Here is a 13,954-nt window from a genome sequence, read left to right as displayed (position 1 = left end):
ATACTCTATATCCTTACAATAAAGTAAGCTAGAGAAAAGAAAATGTTATTAACAAAGTCGTAGGAAAGGAAAATACATTTACTTATTTTTTAAAGTGTATTTGTTTATTTTGAGAGAGAGATAGCACAAGCTAGGAGGGGCAGAGAGAGGGAGAGACAGAAACCCAAGCAGGTTCCATGCCATAAGCATAGAGCCCAAGGTGGGGCTTGAACTCAAACTGTGAGATCATGACCTGAGCTGAGCTCTGGAGTCAGACATGTAACCGATTGTGCCACCCAGGTCCCCTGGAAAATACCTTTAAAGTACTGTACTGTATGTACTGGAAGACATCTGCATATAAGTGGATGTGCACTGAAATTCAAACCCATGTTATTCAGGGGTCAACTGTATTTCTTCTGGGTGAGCTGTGATAAGTTATCTTTGATATTACCATTGTAATTGTTTTTGGGTAACACAAACTGCATCCATATAAGATGGTGAACTTATTTGATAAATGTGTACTGCACTGTCCATTGTTCCCTGTGTCTCTACCTCTTTTGGAGCCTCCCTATTCCCTGAGACACAAATTATTATAATCAGTCCAGTTAAGAACTCTGCAACGGGGGTGCCTGGGTGGCTCAGTGGTTGAGTGTCCCAACTTTGGCTCAGGTAATCATCTTGTGGTTGATGGGTTCAAGCCCCACGTTGGGCTCTCTGCTAACAGAGCCTGGAGCCTGCCTTGGATTCTGTGTCTCTCTCTTTCTCTGCCCCTCCACTGCTCATTTGTCTCTGTCTCAAAAATACATAAACATTGAAAAAAATTGTTTTTAATAACAACAACAACAAAAAAAAAGAACTCTGCAGTGGCCTCTGAGTGTTCAAGTGAAAGGAAGAGTTGCATGTCTCTCGCTTTGATTCAGAAGCTAAAAATGATTCAGCTTAGTGAGGAAAGTGTGTCAAAAGCTGAGATAGGCTGGAAGCTAGACCTTATGAACCAAAGAGTGAACCAGGTTATGAATTCAAAGAAAATGTTCTTGAAGGAAATTCAAAGTGCTTAATACAGTGAACACGTGAATGATAGGAAAGTGAAACGGCCTTATTGCCAAAATGGAGAAAGTTTTAATCACCTGGGTAGAAGATCAAACGCTCGCCATAATAATCGCTTCAGCCAAAGCCTAATCCAGAGCAAGGCCCCAACTCTCTTCAATTCTGTGAGGGCTGAGAGAGGTGAGGAAGTTGCAGAAGAAACATTTGAAGTTGGCAGGGTTTGGTTTATGAAGTTTAAGGAAAGAAGCCGTACCCATAACATCAGAGTGCAAGCTGAAGTAGCAGGTGCTGATGTAGAAGCTGCGGCAAGTTATCCCAAAGATCTAGCTAAGAGAATTAATGAAGGTGGCTCCACAAAACAACAGATTTTCCACGTAGACAGAACAGCTTTCTTTTGGAAGAAGATGCCATCTAGGACTTTTATAGCTAGAGAGAAGTCAATGCCTGCCTTCCAGGCTTCAAAGGACTGGCCAACTCTTTTGTTAGGAGCTGATGACTAAGCTGAAGCCAGTGCTCATTTACCATTCTTAAAACCGTAGGACCCCTAGGAATTAGGCTAAATCTACTCTGCCTGTGCTCTACAACTGGAACAACAGATCCTGAATGACAGCACATCTGTGCTGCCCACCTGTGGAGACCAGTGCTCAGAAAAAAAGATTCTTTCAAAATATGACTGCTCATTGATAATGCACCGGGTCACCCAAGAGCTCTGATGGAGATGTGCCACCACGAGATTCTTGTTGTCATGTTGTTTTTATGTCTGCCAACACAGCATCCATTCTGTAGCCCATGGACCAAGGTAATCATTTTGACATCCAAGTCTTATGATTTAAGAAATACACTTCATGCAAGTATAGTTGCCATAGACAGTGATTCCTCTGGTGGATCTGGGCAAAGTAAATTGAAAATCTTCTGGAAAGGATTCACCATTCTAGATGCCATGAAGAACCTGCATGATTCATAGAAATAGGTCAAAATAGTAACATGAACAGGAGGTTAGAAATTGATTCCAGCCTTGGTGGATGAGTTTGAGAGAGTTAAGTAAGTGTAGATGTGGTGGAAGTAGCAAGAGAACTAAAACAAGAAGTGGAGCCTGAAGATGTGACCAAATTGCTGCAATCTCCTGATCAGTCTTAAAGGGATGAGGAGTTGCTTTTCATGGATGAGCAAAGACAGTGGTATCTTGAGATGGAATCTCCTCTTGGTGAAGATGCTGAAGACTGTTGAAATGACAGCAAAGGATTCAGAATATATTACATAAACTTAGTTGGCTAAAGCAGTGGCAGGGTTGAGAGGACCGACTTCAGTTTTGGAAGAAATTCTACTGTGGGTAACATGCTATCAAACAGCATCACACGCTACCGAAAAAAATCATTCATGAAAGGAAGAGTCAGTTGATTTGGCAAACTTCATTGTTGAATTGTTTCAAGAAATTGCCATAGCCATCCTCACTTTTAGCCGCCACCACCCTGATCAGTCAGTAGCCATCAACAATGAGGCAAGAGCCTCCACCAGCAAAAAGATTATGACTTGCTGAAAGATCTGATGATGGTTAGCACTTTGTAGCAATATAGTATTCTTTTTTTTTTTTTTTAATTTTTTTAACGTTTATTATTGAGAGAGAGACACAGAGCGTGAGCAGGGGAGCGGTAGAGAGAGGGGGAGACATAGAATCTGAGGTAGCCTCCAGACTCTGAGCTGTCAGTACAGAGCCTGACATGGGGCTCGAAGTCACAAACTGCGAGATCATGACCTGAGCCGAAGTCGGTCGCTTAACCAACTGAGCCACCCAGGGGCCCCAGTATTCTTAAAATTAAGGTATATACATTATTCTTTTTTTAGCCACAATGCTATTACATACTTAACAGACTATAGTATAGTGTAAACATAACTTTATGTACTCTTAGAAACCAAAAATTAATTTAACTCACATTGCTGAGAAATTCTCCCTATTGTGGTGATCTGGAGCCAAACCCACAATATTTCCAAGATATGCCTGTATTTAAAACTGCTTTTGGTTTCCTGTTAATTGCCTTTTGATGAAGTTCAGTCATTTAAGTACCCTTATCTTCTGGTAAGAGGTTGTGAGTATATAAGTGTGTGGACCAAGAAGGTAAGGGGGATGTTGGAAACATGGCAGGTAAAAAAGGAAGTGGGGAAAAGAGTAAGAGTAAACTTGAAAATAAATATAAAATTATTTAAATCCATGTAGTGATATTAAAGACATTTTAGACAAAGTCAGAGATATTAAAAGGACATACTAACCACCAGTCTAACATAGGATGTTTTTTAAAAAATATGCTTGGGGCGCCTGGGTGGCGCAGTCGGTTAAGCGTCCGACTTCAGCCAGGTCACGATCTCGCGGTCCGTGAGTTCGAGCCCCGCATCAGGCTCTGGGCTGATGGCTCAGAGCCTGGAGCCTGTTTCCGATTCTGTGTCTCCCTCTCTTTCTGCCCCTCCCCCATTCATGCTCTGTCTCTCTCTGTCCCAAAAAATAAATAAACGTTGAAAAAAAAAATTAAAAAAAAATATGCTTAAGGCATTTTCACTGTTTCCTTTAATAACATATATTGCTAGTTGTTAATCTTTGTGTTTCATGTTGCATTGCCCAGTTCTTGTTTGGGATTTTATAAAGCTGGGAAACAGCTGGCTACTGCTTTTTGTGGTTGAACACTTGATATTTATATTTCCCTTTGTTTAGTCTCTTCTGTGGGAAACATATGCTTAATTTCTTTGTTCTTTTTCCTATTTATCAGTGTTTTTAGGGATAGTTTTTAAATAAAGCATATATATTTTTAATTTTTATTACATAACATGTAAAAAGTAGAGAAAAGTTACAATAAATCCACACATACCTATCATCCAGCGTAAAGTTAGCAATATTCTGTAGTTTGTGTTTTTATATAAAATAAAACCTATTTTATTCAGAGAAATTCAATAATATTCTCTTGTTTTCTCTTAGGTGGTGCTTTGTAAATTTCACTCAGTATTTCTGTCTCAGAAAGGGCAGGTTTATACCTGTGGTCATGGTCCTGGAGGACGTTTAGGCCATGGAGATGAACAGACATGCTTGGTAATTGAAATGTCATTACTCATTTTAGGTAACTTCAGTAAAATTTCCATAAACTGGAAGCTTCTGTTAACTAAAAAAAACCATTATTTTTAACCTACTATAAGCAGAGAGTTATATACCAATTGATAATATAGTTAAAAAAATCAGTGTCCTGGTATATGTCATGTTCAAATTATAGGATTTTGACATGCACAATTCTAAAGCATCATAGAAAAATTATATTTTGCTTATAGCAAATACTTAGACGAGAGTGTATAAATAAGCTTTAAAATAATTCCATAGTTGAGATTTTAAAAGCCAGACTAATTGTAAAATGCTTTTCTTAAAGTAGTTGGATTTGTTTTTTTTTTTTTTTTAACTTCTCATCAGAGTATTTGTGGTCTAAAAGTTGAGCCCTTATTCTCATTGTATAATCACAAAATTGACTCTCAAGCTACTAAAACATAGTGATAATTAGAAGAAACCTGCTAATCATTACATTCAATAGAATTGCCTCAGTAGGTATTTTTAAGGTAACTTTTTTTTGAAGGGATTACTGGTATATTTGTCATCTACTACAGGGTGCTTTACAAAGAATAGAGAGGTATGACAACAGCTTCCATTTTTTGAGGGTTTATATGTTCTAGGCATCAGTCATACTTTTCATGCAGTATTATTACCTTAACTTAAGCCTCACAGCAGTCCTGTGAGATTATAGACATTATCATCTCATTTATGTTGTGTCAGAGACTGTTTTTTTTTTATACTTAAAAACTCATTTACTCCTTACACCTGTATTTTCCTGTATTTTTATTTATTTTTTCCATACTTGAATACTTTGGCTGAAGAGCTGCCTTTATTTATACCAAACAAATTTGCACTGGGTGTATAAGGGCTCAAAAATCATTTGTTGGACTGAATTATTTTATTGAAATGTCTTGCTGGGATTTTGTATTTTACTCATAAGCCAATGTCCATATCCTATTAAACTCACCTGTCCCTTGCTGAATTGTAGGGTTTACCTATGATAGATATAGCCATTTATCAGTGTTGTCATTTTGGATACAGTATCACCAGATTCTATTTGCATTTTTGTATAAATGACTATTATACTAAGCTAATTTTATTTTGTAGATCCCTAGGCTTGTGGAAGGACTGAGTGGTCATAATTGTTCCCAGGTGGCAGCTGCAAAGGATCATACTGTTGTACTGACTGAAGATGGATGTGTTTATACATTTGGACTAAATATTTTTCATCAATTAGGAATTATTCCTCCACCTTCCAGTTGTAATGTACCCAGACAGGTAAACTTCTTTTTTTTACAACAACAAGATGACTGTTATAAAACCTGTGTGGATAAAAAGATGGAAGATATTGATATGCAACTTATTTTACTTATATTCCATGGTATATACTTTATTTTTCACAGGAGTCATTAAGCATAGTATAAATTAGCATTTGTTTGGAGTAAGAAAGAAGGCACTTGGGAAATTAGGCCCCAAACTGCCTTTGATTCAGCTTCTTTTTTTTTTTTTTAAATTTTTCTTAATGTTTATTTTTTTTTTTGAGAGGGAGACAGAATGTGAGCAAGGGAGGGGCAGAGAGATTGGAGACACAGAATCCAAAGCAGGCTCCAGGCCTTGAGCTGTCAGTAGAGAGCCGGATGTGGGGCTGGGACCTGTGAAGCATGAGATCATGACCTGAGCTAAAGTCAGATGCTCAACTGACTGAGCCACCCAGACACCGCTCATCTTTTTAAGTATTCACAAACAGAGGGGGATCCACATTTTTGGGGTTTGAAACAAATAATTTTGAGGGCGTCCTTAAGAAAAGACATGAAATTTATAAATGCAAAATGGGCTATCCAAATGAGTTACCCGGAAGCCTGAGCTTATTGGCCTCATGGAAAATCTGCCTCTGCACAGAAATCCTACCTGGCAAGATTATTTGAGGGGACATAGGTTCAAAAGCCACTGTTATTTGTTCTAATTTCCAGCTCCCATTTGCACAGCCACCACTGCTCAATTTCACAGACCTAGTTCACAGAACTAGGAGTGGTGCTCTAAATTAATATATTACTAGAATCATCACTTAATAACAAACGTGTTTTCAGCTCATAAAATTTTGTATTTCAGAGGTTAAATTTCTTTACTGGTTTAATCCTCTGGATTTAAATTTTTTAGGTATATGGGGTGCCTTGGTGGCTCAGTTGGTTAAGCGTCTGACTTGATTTTGGCTCAGGTCATGATATCACTGTTTGTGGATTTGAGCCCCACATCAGGCTCCATGCTGTGCAGAGCCTGCTTGGGATTCTTTCTCTGCCCCTCCCCCTCACGCACGTGTGGCACTCTCTCAAAATGAATGCATAAACTTAAAAAATAAAATTATTAGATATACATTTTTTATTTACTAAATTATTAAATCTAATGCTTTTCCATTGTGGATGAATAATGGATCAAAAGGAAGTATTACTCAGAAATAGAGGTACTCTCCAATCTGTGGTACTTTTTGGTTGGAAGATCCATTTTCTATAGTGTGGAATTTGTGGATATTTAATCATTTTGTAGATTTCTTTAGAAATGGTAGATTTTATTTCTGTTTTTATTCTCATTGTGTGGCTGTCTTGGAGCTTTGGGTTGATATGGACATACCCAGTATTCTCAACTGGGGTTACTTTTGCATCTCCAGGAGCCATTTGGCAATGTGCAGAGACATTTTTAGTTGTTGCACTGTGGGTAGGGGCAGGAGTGGTGCTACTGACATCTAGTACGTAGAGTCCAGGGACACTGCTAAACCTGTAATTTACAAGATAGTCCCCTACAACAAAGAATCATCAGGCTGAAAATGTCAATAGTGGTGCCCTGAATATGTCAAATTTTTTTTTTTCATTTTCTTCATTTTCCTTTTTTTTTTTTTTTTTAATCTGGTAAGTGTACTGTTTAATTCCCATCCACTCTTTCACCCTTCTCCCCACCCACCCACCACCTCTCTGGTGACTTTCAGTTCTTTATAGTTAAAAACCTCTTTCTTGATTTCTGTCTTTTTCTCCTTTGCTCATTTTTTTTCTTAAATTCCACATGTGAATGAGATCATATGGTATTTGTCATTCTCTAATTTTGCTCAGCATTATTCTCTGTAGCTCTGTGTTGTTGCAAATGGAAAGATTTCTTTCTTTTTTTTTTTTTGTGGCTGAATAATCATCTATTGATGGATGCTTGGGCTACTTCCATAATTTGGTTATTGTAAATAATGCTGCAATAAACATGGGTGTACATGTATTCCTTTAAATTTTGAGTAAATACCCAGTAGTGTGATTCTTGGATCATAGGGTAGTTTTATTTGTAGTATTTTGAGGAAACTCCATACTGTTTTCCACAGTGGCTGCCCCAGTTTGTATTCACACCAGTGCAAGAGGGTTTGTTCCCCTTTCTCCACATCTTTGCCAACAATTGTTTGTGTTTTTGTTTTTAGCCATTCTTCCAGGTGTGAGGTGATATCTCATTGTAGTGTTGATGTATTTCCCTGATGATGAGCATCTTTTTATGTATGTGTCTGTGGCCATCTGTATGTCTTCTTTGGAGAAATGTCTGTTCATGTCTTCTGCCCATTTTGAGCGGATAATTTGTTTTTTGGGAATTGAATTGTGTCAATTCTTTATATATTTTAGATACTAACCCTTCATCAGATATGTCATTTGCAAGTATCTCCTCCCATTCAGTAGGTTCCCTTTTGGTTTTGTTGATTGTTTCCTTTGCTGTGCAGAAACTTATTTTAATACAGTCTCAATAGTTCATTTCTGCTTTTATTCCTCTTGCCTCAGGAGACCTATCTAGAAAAAAGTTGCTATGGCCAGTTTCAGAGAGATTACTGCTTGTATTCTCTTCAAGGATCTTTATGGCTTCAGGTCTCACATTTAGGTCTTTTATCCATTTTTGAGTTTATTTTTGTTTATGGTGTAAGAAAGTCATCCAGTTTCATTTTTTGGCATGGAGCTGTTTTTCCCAGCACCATTTTTTGAAGAGACTGTCTTTTTCCCATTGTTTTTTCATTCCTACTTAATCAAAGATTAATTGACCATATAATTGTGGATTTATTTCTGGGTTTTCTGTTTTGTTCCATTGATACATGAGTATTTTTATGCTAATACCATACGGTTTTAATTATTACTACTTTGTAATATACTTGAAATCTGGAATTGTGATACCTTCAGTTTTGTGTTTCTTTTTCAGGATTGCTTTGGCTATTCCTGGGATGCAAGGGTGGTTCAGTATTTGCACAGCAACTAGTGTGATATGTTATATCAATAAGTCATCTGGTTAAAAATGTCAGTTGTGCCATTGAGAGACCCTGAATGTGCCAATATTTGCACAACAATCAGTATGATATGTTATGTCAATAAGTCATCTGGCTAAAAATGTCAGTAGTGCCATTGAAAGACCCTAAATGTGTCAAATTTAAAAGTACTACATTTTCTGATGAAATGAAAATGCCTGTTTTGCATATTGCTTGTTGATAGTTCGAATGATTTGGTTTGTATACCATGCCAATTTTTTATATGTTAAAATTGCTGACTTAAAATGGCTATATCAAAATGTCTTGTGTTCTAAGAAGAGTTGGAATCTCAGTGTTAGTGCTGAGATCTGTTAGTGAATTCTGTCATTAGAACTTGAGAGGGTACTGATGGTGAGTATGCCATATATTGATACCTTCATCAACTGGATCTTGTAAAAATTGTACTAGTTCATAGATACATAGTAAACTGCTGTCTTGTCTTTTTGAATAGATGCAGGCAAAATATCTGAAAGGAAGGACAGTCATTGGAGTAGCAGCAGGCAGGTTTCATACAGTGCTATGGACTAGAGAAGCTGTTTACACTATGGGACTAAATGGTGGACAACTGGGTAAGAAGTCTTGATGACAATGTCTGAAAAAAAATTGAATTCTTAAAGTGGATATTTTGTGATTTATTTGTGCAATTTTTTAGGTTATTTGCCAGATCCCAATGGAGAAAAGTATGTAACTGCTCCTCGTCAGGTCTCTGCCCTTCATCATAAGGATATCACTTTGTCTTTAGTTGCTGCAAGTGATGGGGCCACAGTCTGTGTTACCACGAGGGGAGATATTTACTTACTTACAGACTATCAGTGCAAAAAGATGGCTTCTAAGTAAGTGTATTTCTGTAAAGAAATCTCACTTTAATAATAACTCAACTCTTCCAGCAAAACTCTGATTATCAGCTTTATGCTGTATGATCTGAAGTGTCGGATTGAGAAAGTGGAATGGAGAAAATTTAAAACTGAAAGGAAAGAGTTTTTGCATTTGATGACCTTAGTCTTTTGACAAGTATCCAGGGAATGTATGTAGTAGAAGTTCTCTGTAGGGACACCTGGGTGGCTCAATCGGTTAAGCGTCTGACTTCGGCTCAGGTCATGATCTCATGGTTTGTGGGTTCAAGCCCCATGTCCAACTCTGTGCTGATAGCTCAGAGCCTGGAGCCTGTTTCAGATTCTGTGTCTCTTTCTCTCTCTCTGCACCTCTCCTGCTCACACTCTTTCTCTGTCTCAAAAATAAACATTAAAAAATTAAAATTCTCGGGGTGCCTGGGTGGCGCAGTCGGTTAAGCGTCCGACTTCAGCCAGGTCACGATCTCACGGTCCGTGAGTTCGAGCCCCACGTCAGGCTCTGGGCTGATGGCTCAGAGCCTGGAGCCTGTTTCTGATTCTGTGTCTCCCTCTCTCTCTGCCCATCCCCCGTTCATGCTCTGTCTCTCTCTGTCCCAAAAATAAATAAACGTTGAAAAAAAAAAAAAATTAAAAAAAAAAAAAAACAATTGTGAGATAAATTAATATGGTAAGAGTCCTTTACTTTTCATACATTTTCAATCTTATATAGTCAATCCCATTTCTGGTTTGACAGCAGTTTTTTGCTTTACATATTTCATGTGTCATTCCAAAGTATTCAACTTTCAGAAAAAACATTCTTTTAAGAGTAATATTTTATTGGCTTATATGTTATCTTATTCAATAATTACAGTAATAAATACAAGTAGAGAAATACATCTTGGAACAAATAAGATGAAATTCAACTACTTGGAAGAGTATAGCTCAATTAGTGGAAGCAATAGTGTGCAGGATTTCTAAAGATTCGCCATCTAACTTTTAAATAAGCAATCAGGCATTTAATTTGAAATGCAACAAAATGTGCCTTTGCTATTGTAAATGAGATGGTACTTCATAAACAGATTCCATCCATGAAATTAGCTTATGAGCAGAGAATGTCAACCATCAGTTTGCCACAATTTAGCTTCTATGTGTAACAATTGGAAGGGTATTAATTGTAGGTCATATTTCAGTTTTAGAAACATGAAAGTGTGAACATAAATGTTTCTTGGAACTGACTAGCTTTTTTTCTGGTCATGAGGTAGTTTTTTTGGATATTAGATTTTGTTATTGATTAATAACATTAAATTGTGTAAATATGTTATAGCCAAGTTTCTAACTAAGAAAATTCTTTTGTTACAAATTGTTACAACATAGTAATTTTGAAAAGTAAAAAATAAAAAAAAAATCTTAATGCAAGCAAAGTATCTGAAAGGGAGTACAATGACTGGACTAGCAGTAGGTTTCACACAATACTATGGGCATATCACATGTGCAGATATAATGGAATGGCTAGTGGATGTGTTATTAAATTAGTAATGATTTTCCTGGTAGCTGTAGCTATTTAGGGTTGTCCATATTTGAAATTAAGAATTTGTTTCATTTTGAATTTAAAGTTTTTCATTTCTGTTAAATTGCAAATATACTTAGGAGCTTTTAGTTTTATCAGTTACTTAAAATAGAGTGAACGTGTGCATTAGCAAGTGGGGCTTTAAGTGTCAAATGTGTGTATATGTGTGGGTAGAGGCATTTGGGAGGGAAGGACTTGCTATAAAAAGATATGGCCATTATATAGGGGAAACTTATGGAAAGAAGGGACTAAGGATACCAAAGTCCAAATCATCTTCCTTTACCTTTCACAATAATCACCCTAGATTATTGTTTGAATAGTAATTTCTTTAAAATCGAGCATGTGTATTTTAGAGAACATATTAATGTAGAATTTTTTTTTCACCTAGGCAACTAAACTTGAAAAAAGTTCTTGTTTCTGGGGGGCGTATGGAATACAAGGTTGATCCTGAAAATTTGAAGGAAAATGGAGGTCAGAAAATCTGCATTCTTGCAATGGATGGAGCTGGAAGGGTGAGTGTATATTTATGCAAAAATGTAGTAATTTTGTTCTCAGTTGATAGCTGTAGAGGACCTGATAATGCGAACATGAATTACCATGATAATGATTTCTATTAACTTTATTTCTCTCTTTTTGACATCTAGTACTAATTAGTATGGAGCTGGTACTTCAGGGAAAGTTTGATGACATTAACAAAGCTGCCCTGTGAAACATTAGTTAAAACTGTAGCTCCAGATTTCATTTACTGTGCTTAAAATGGAAATACGGGATTTTGATGGATTATTTGATATGTATACTGAGTACTGATAAAGATATCAAGTTGAATAGATATGATATATGTAACTACTCTTTAAAAAAAGTAATAGCTAAACAGTAGTAATAAAAATTTGGTGCATAATTAGAAAGTTTTCCCCCTATTTAGTGGTTTTTTTTTTTGTTTTTTTTGTTTTTTTGTTTTTTTTTTTTTAAGTTTATTTGAGAGAGAGTGAGCAGGGGAGGGGCAGAGAGAGAAGGGGGGAGAGAGAGAATTCCAAGCAGGCTCCATACCATCAGTGCAGAGCCTGATGTTGGGCTCGAACTCACAAACCATGAGATCATAACCTGAGCTGAAACCAAGAGTCAGACACTTAACCGACTGAGTCGCCCAGTTGCCCTTCTCCAGATTTAGTTTTAAACAAATATAAATGTATGTATGTTTTCAGAGGCTGTAACTGTCATATATAAAAGATAATGTATTTCTAGATCACTATATGATGACTCTCTAATCTCTCTCCATTTAAGTAGAGTTCTAATTTTAGTTCCCTGTTCAAATATGTCAGTACATTTCTCTAATGAAATTGTTAAATTAAAAGTATGCATTAGTGACATAAAGAATTTTACACTGTGGCTAGAAAAACACAGATTGTTATTTGTTTATGAAGTAGAAACATACAATGAGAATATTTTCTGAGGTTTACATAGTGCTATAAAATTTGACATTTTTGAAATTGAAGAATTAATCATAAATCTCCACCTACTGGTACTGAACAGATATAAACCTATAGTTGATCATTTTAACATAGGGAAGTATATTAGAATTAGAGTTCTAATTTGTACTAATGGAAGCAGAGGCATGGGATTACACAAAATAGTACAAAAAACATTTGATTCTAGTATATGTTTCATTTATATTAATAAGGATCTAGTTTATACCTCTGGATTTTTACTTTCTGCAAAATTAGAATCTTACTATGAAAAACCAAGCTCTGAAGGAATCAATCAGTATAGTCTTTTTTATGTAACTTTTGAGTGACCTTGGCAGATAACCATTTTGTTTTAGTTTTTTTAATTATGAGGGGATTGAACTCCTAAAACTAAGCAGCATTAATTTTTCAAATGAGATCTTTCTTGGAATGCAAATATATAAAGCAGACAAGAGTTGCTGCTCTGGATAAAGCTGGATTGTGAAACTCAGCACCCCACCTCTCATTATTTTCTCCATCCCTGAGCATCAGCGTCTAAGCCATTTCTCAGGAACACTAAGATTTGCAGAACCACTTGGAAGCCCTAACTGTATTATGAGTTTTCTATCTCTAAGATTTTGTTTTAGTTTTATAATTGGGTTATTCATACATCTCCTTTTTTTTGAGAGTTAAAGTTTGGTTTTTCATAGGGTGATTTTCATTCTTGCAAATAGATGGTACTGCATGAGTCTGATATCTAAGATACAGCTTTCATAATTTTTTCTTTATCATTGTAGCAAATCTGTTTGCCAAAAACAGGTAATACTGAAAATTACTTCTTCTTAAGAGGAGTGTCTTTGAAATATTTTTAATGCTTCGTATTTGTTTGATATACTTTTTTCTGGAAGACACAGTTCTTTAAAAATAGATTTTTATAGTATCTTTTTTCCATAGAAGAATGAACATTGAAACATTAATTAGAACTTTTATTTTATAGATACTCTTTCCTGATTTCAGTTTTTGGTTGTTCAAATGCTGTATGGGAATATATTTATATTCCAATGTAATTTGGTTTTAGGTATTTTGCTGGAGATCAGTCAGCAGTTCCCTGAAGCAGTGTCGATGGGCCTATCCACGCCAGGTGTTCATTTCTGATATTGCTTTAAATAGAAAAGACATTTTATTTGTCACACAGGATGGAGAAGGATTTAAAGGGAAGTGGTTTGAAGAAAAAAGAAAGAATTCTGAAAAGAAAGGTCAGTTCATATACGTGAGTAGCACATAAAGTACCTTTCAGTTAACCTTTTAATTTTGCAAGTATTTATCATTAGGTTTGAAAGTATTATTAGGTTTTACCTTTAGGTCTCCTCTTCTGGTTGTGGTTTGTGTGTGTGCAGGTAAGCAGAGTGAATTCAGTCCACTTAAATCGAGTTTTCAACCTTTCATCTGTCTCAGTAGATCTTGAGGTCACGGCTCCTTCCTATTGGTAATAGAAGATCACTACTGTTAATAGAATATTACACTGTTGCTAGCCTTGGCTCAAGGGGCGGGGAAGTGTAAAGTTTAAAAAAAAAAAAAAAACAGCTTCCCAGATGCTTTTTTTTTTCTTTTTAAAAAAAATTTTTAATGTTTGTTTATTTTTGAGAGAGAGCAAAGACAAAACATTAGTTGGGGAGGGGTAGAGAGAGAGGGAGACACAGAATC

The 13,954-nt window shown here is 36.1% G+C and overlaps 1 protein-coding gene across 4 annotated transcripts in view; it reads left to right on the top strand.

Annotated features, from left to right (window-relative positions):
- The window catches only part of IBTK (inhibitor of Bruton tyrosine kinase), a 91,485-nt gene that overhangs the window by 20,052 nt on the left and 57,479 nt on the right, over positions 1–13,954 (top strand). For all 4 annotated transcript variants that reach the window (XM_047858850.1, XM_047858848.1, XM_047858849.1 and 1 more), the window contains exons 5-10: positions 3,989–4,099; positions 5,213–5,383; positions 8,863–8,980; positions 9,064–9,244; positions 11,197–11,320; positions 13,329–13,506. In XM_047858850.1, coding sequence (XP_047714806.1) covers positions 3,989–4,099; positions 5,213–5,383; positions 8,863–8,980; positions 9,064–9,244; positions 11,197–11,320; positions 13,329–13,506 — 883 coding nt within the window. The remainder of the gene's footprint in view (positions 1–3,988; positions 4,100–5,212; positions 5,384–8,862; positions 8,981–9,063; positions 9,245–11,196; positions 11,321–13,328; positions 13,507–13,954) is intronic.

This window comes from Prionailurus viverrinus, chromosome B2 (assembly GCF_022837055.1).
Source record: "Prionailurus viverrinus isolate Anna chromosome B2, UM_Priviv_1.0, whole genome shotgun sequence".
NCBI lineage: Eukaryota > Metazoa > Chordata > Mammalia > Carnivora > Felidae > Prionailurus > Prionailurus viverrinus.
This window is presented reverse-complemented; position numbering and strand designations above follow the sequence as displayed.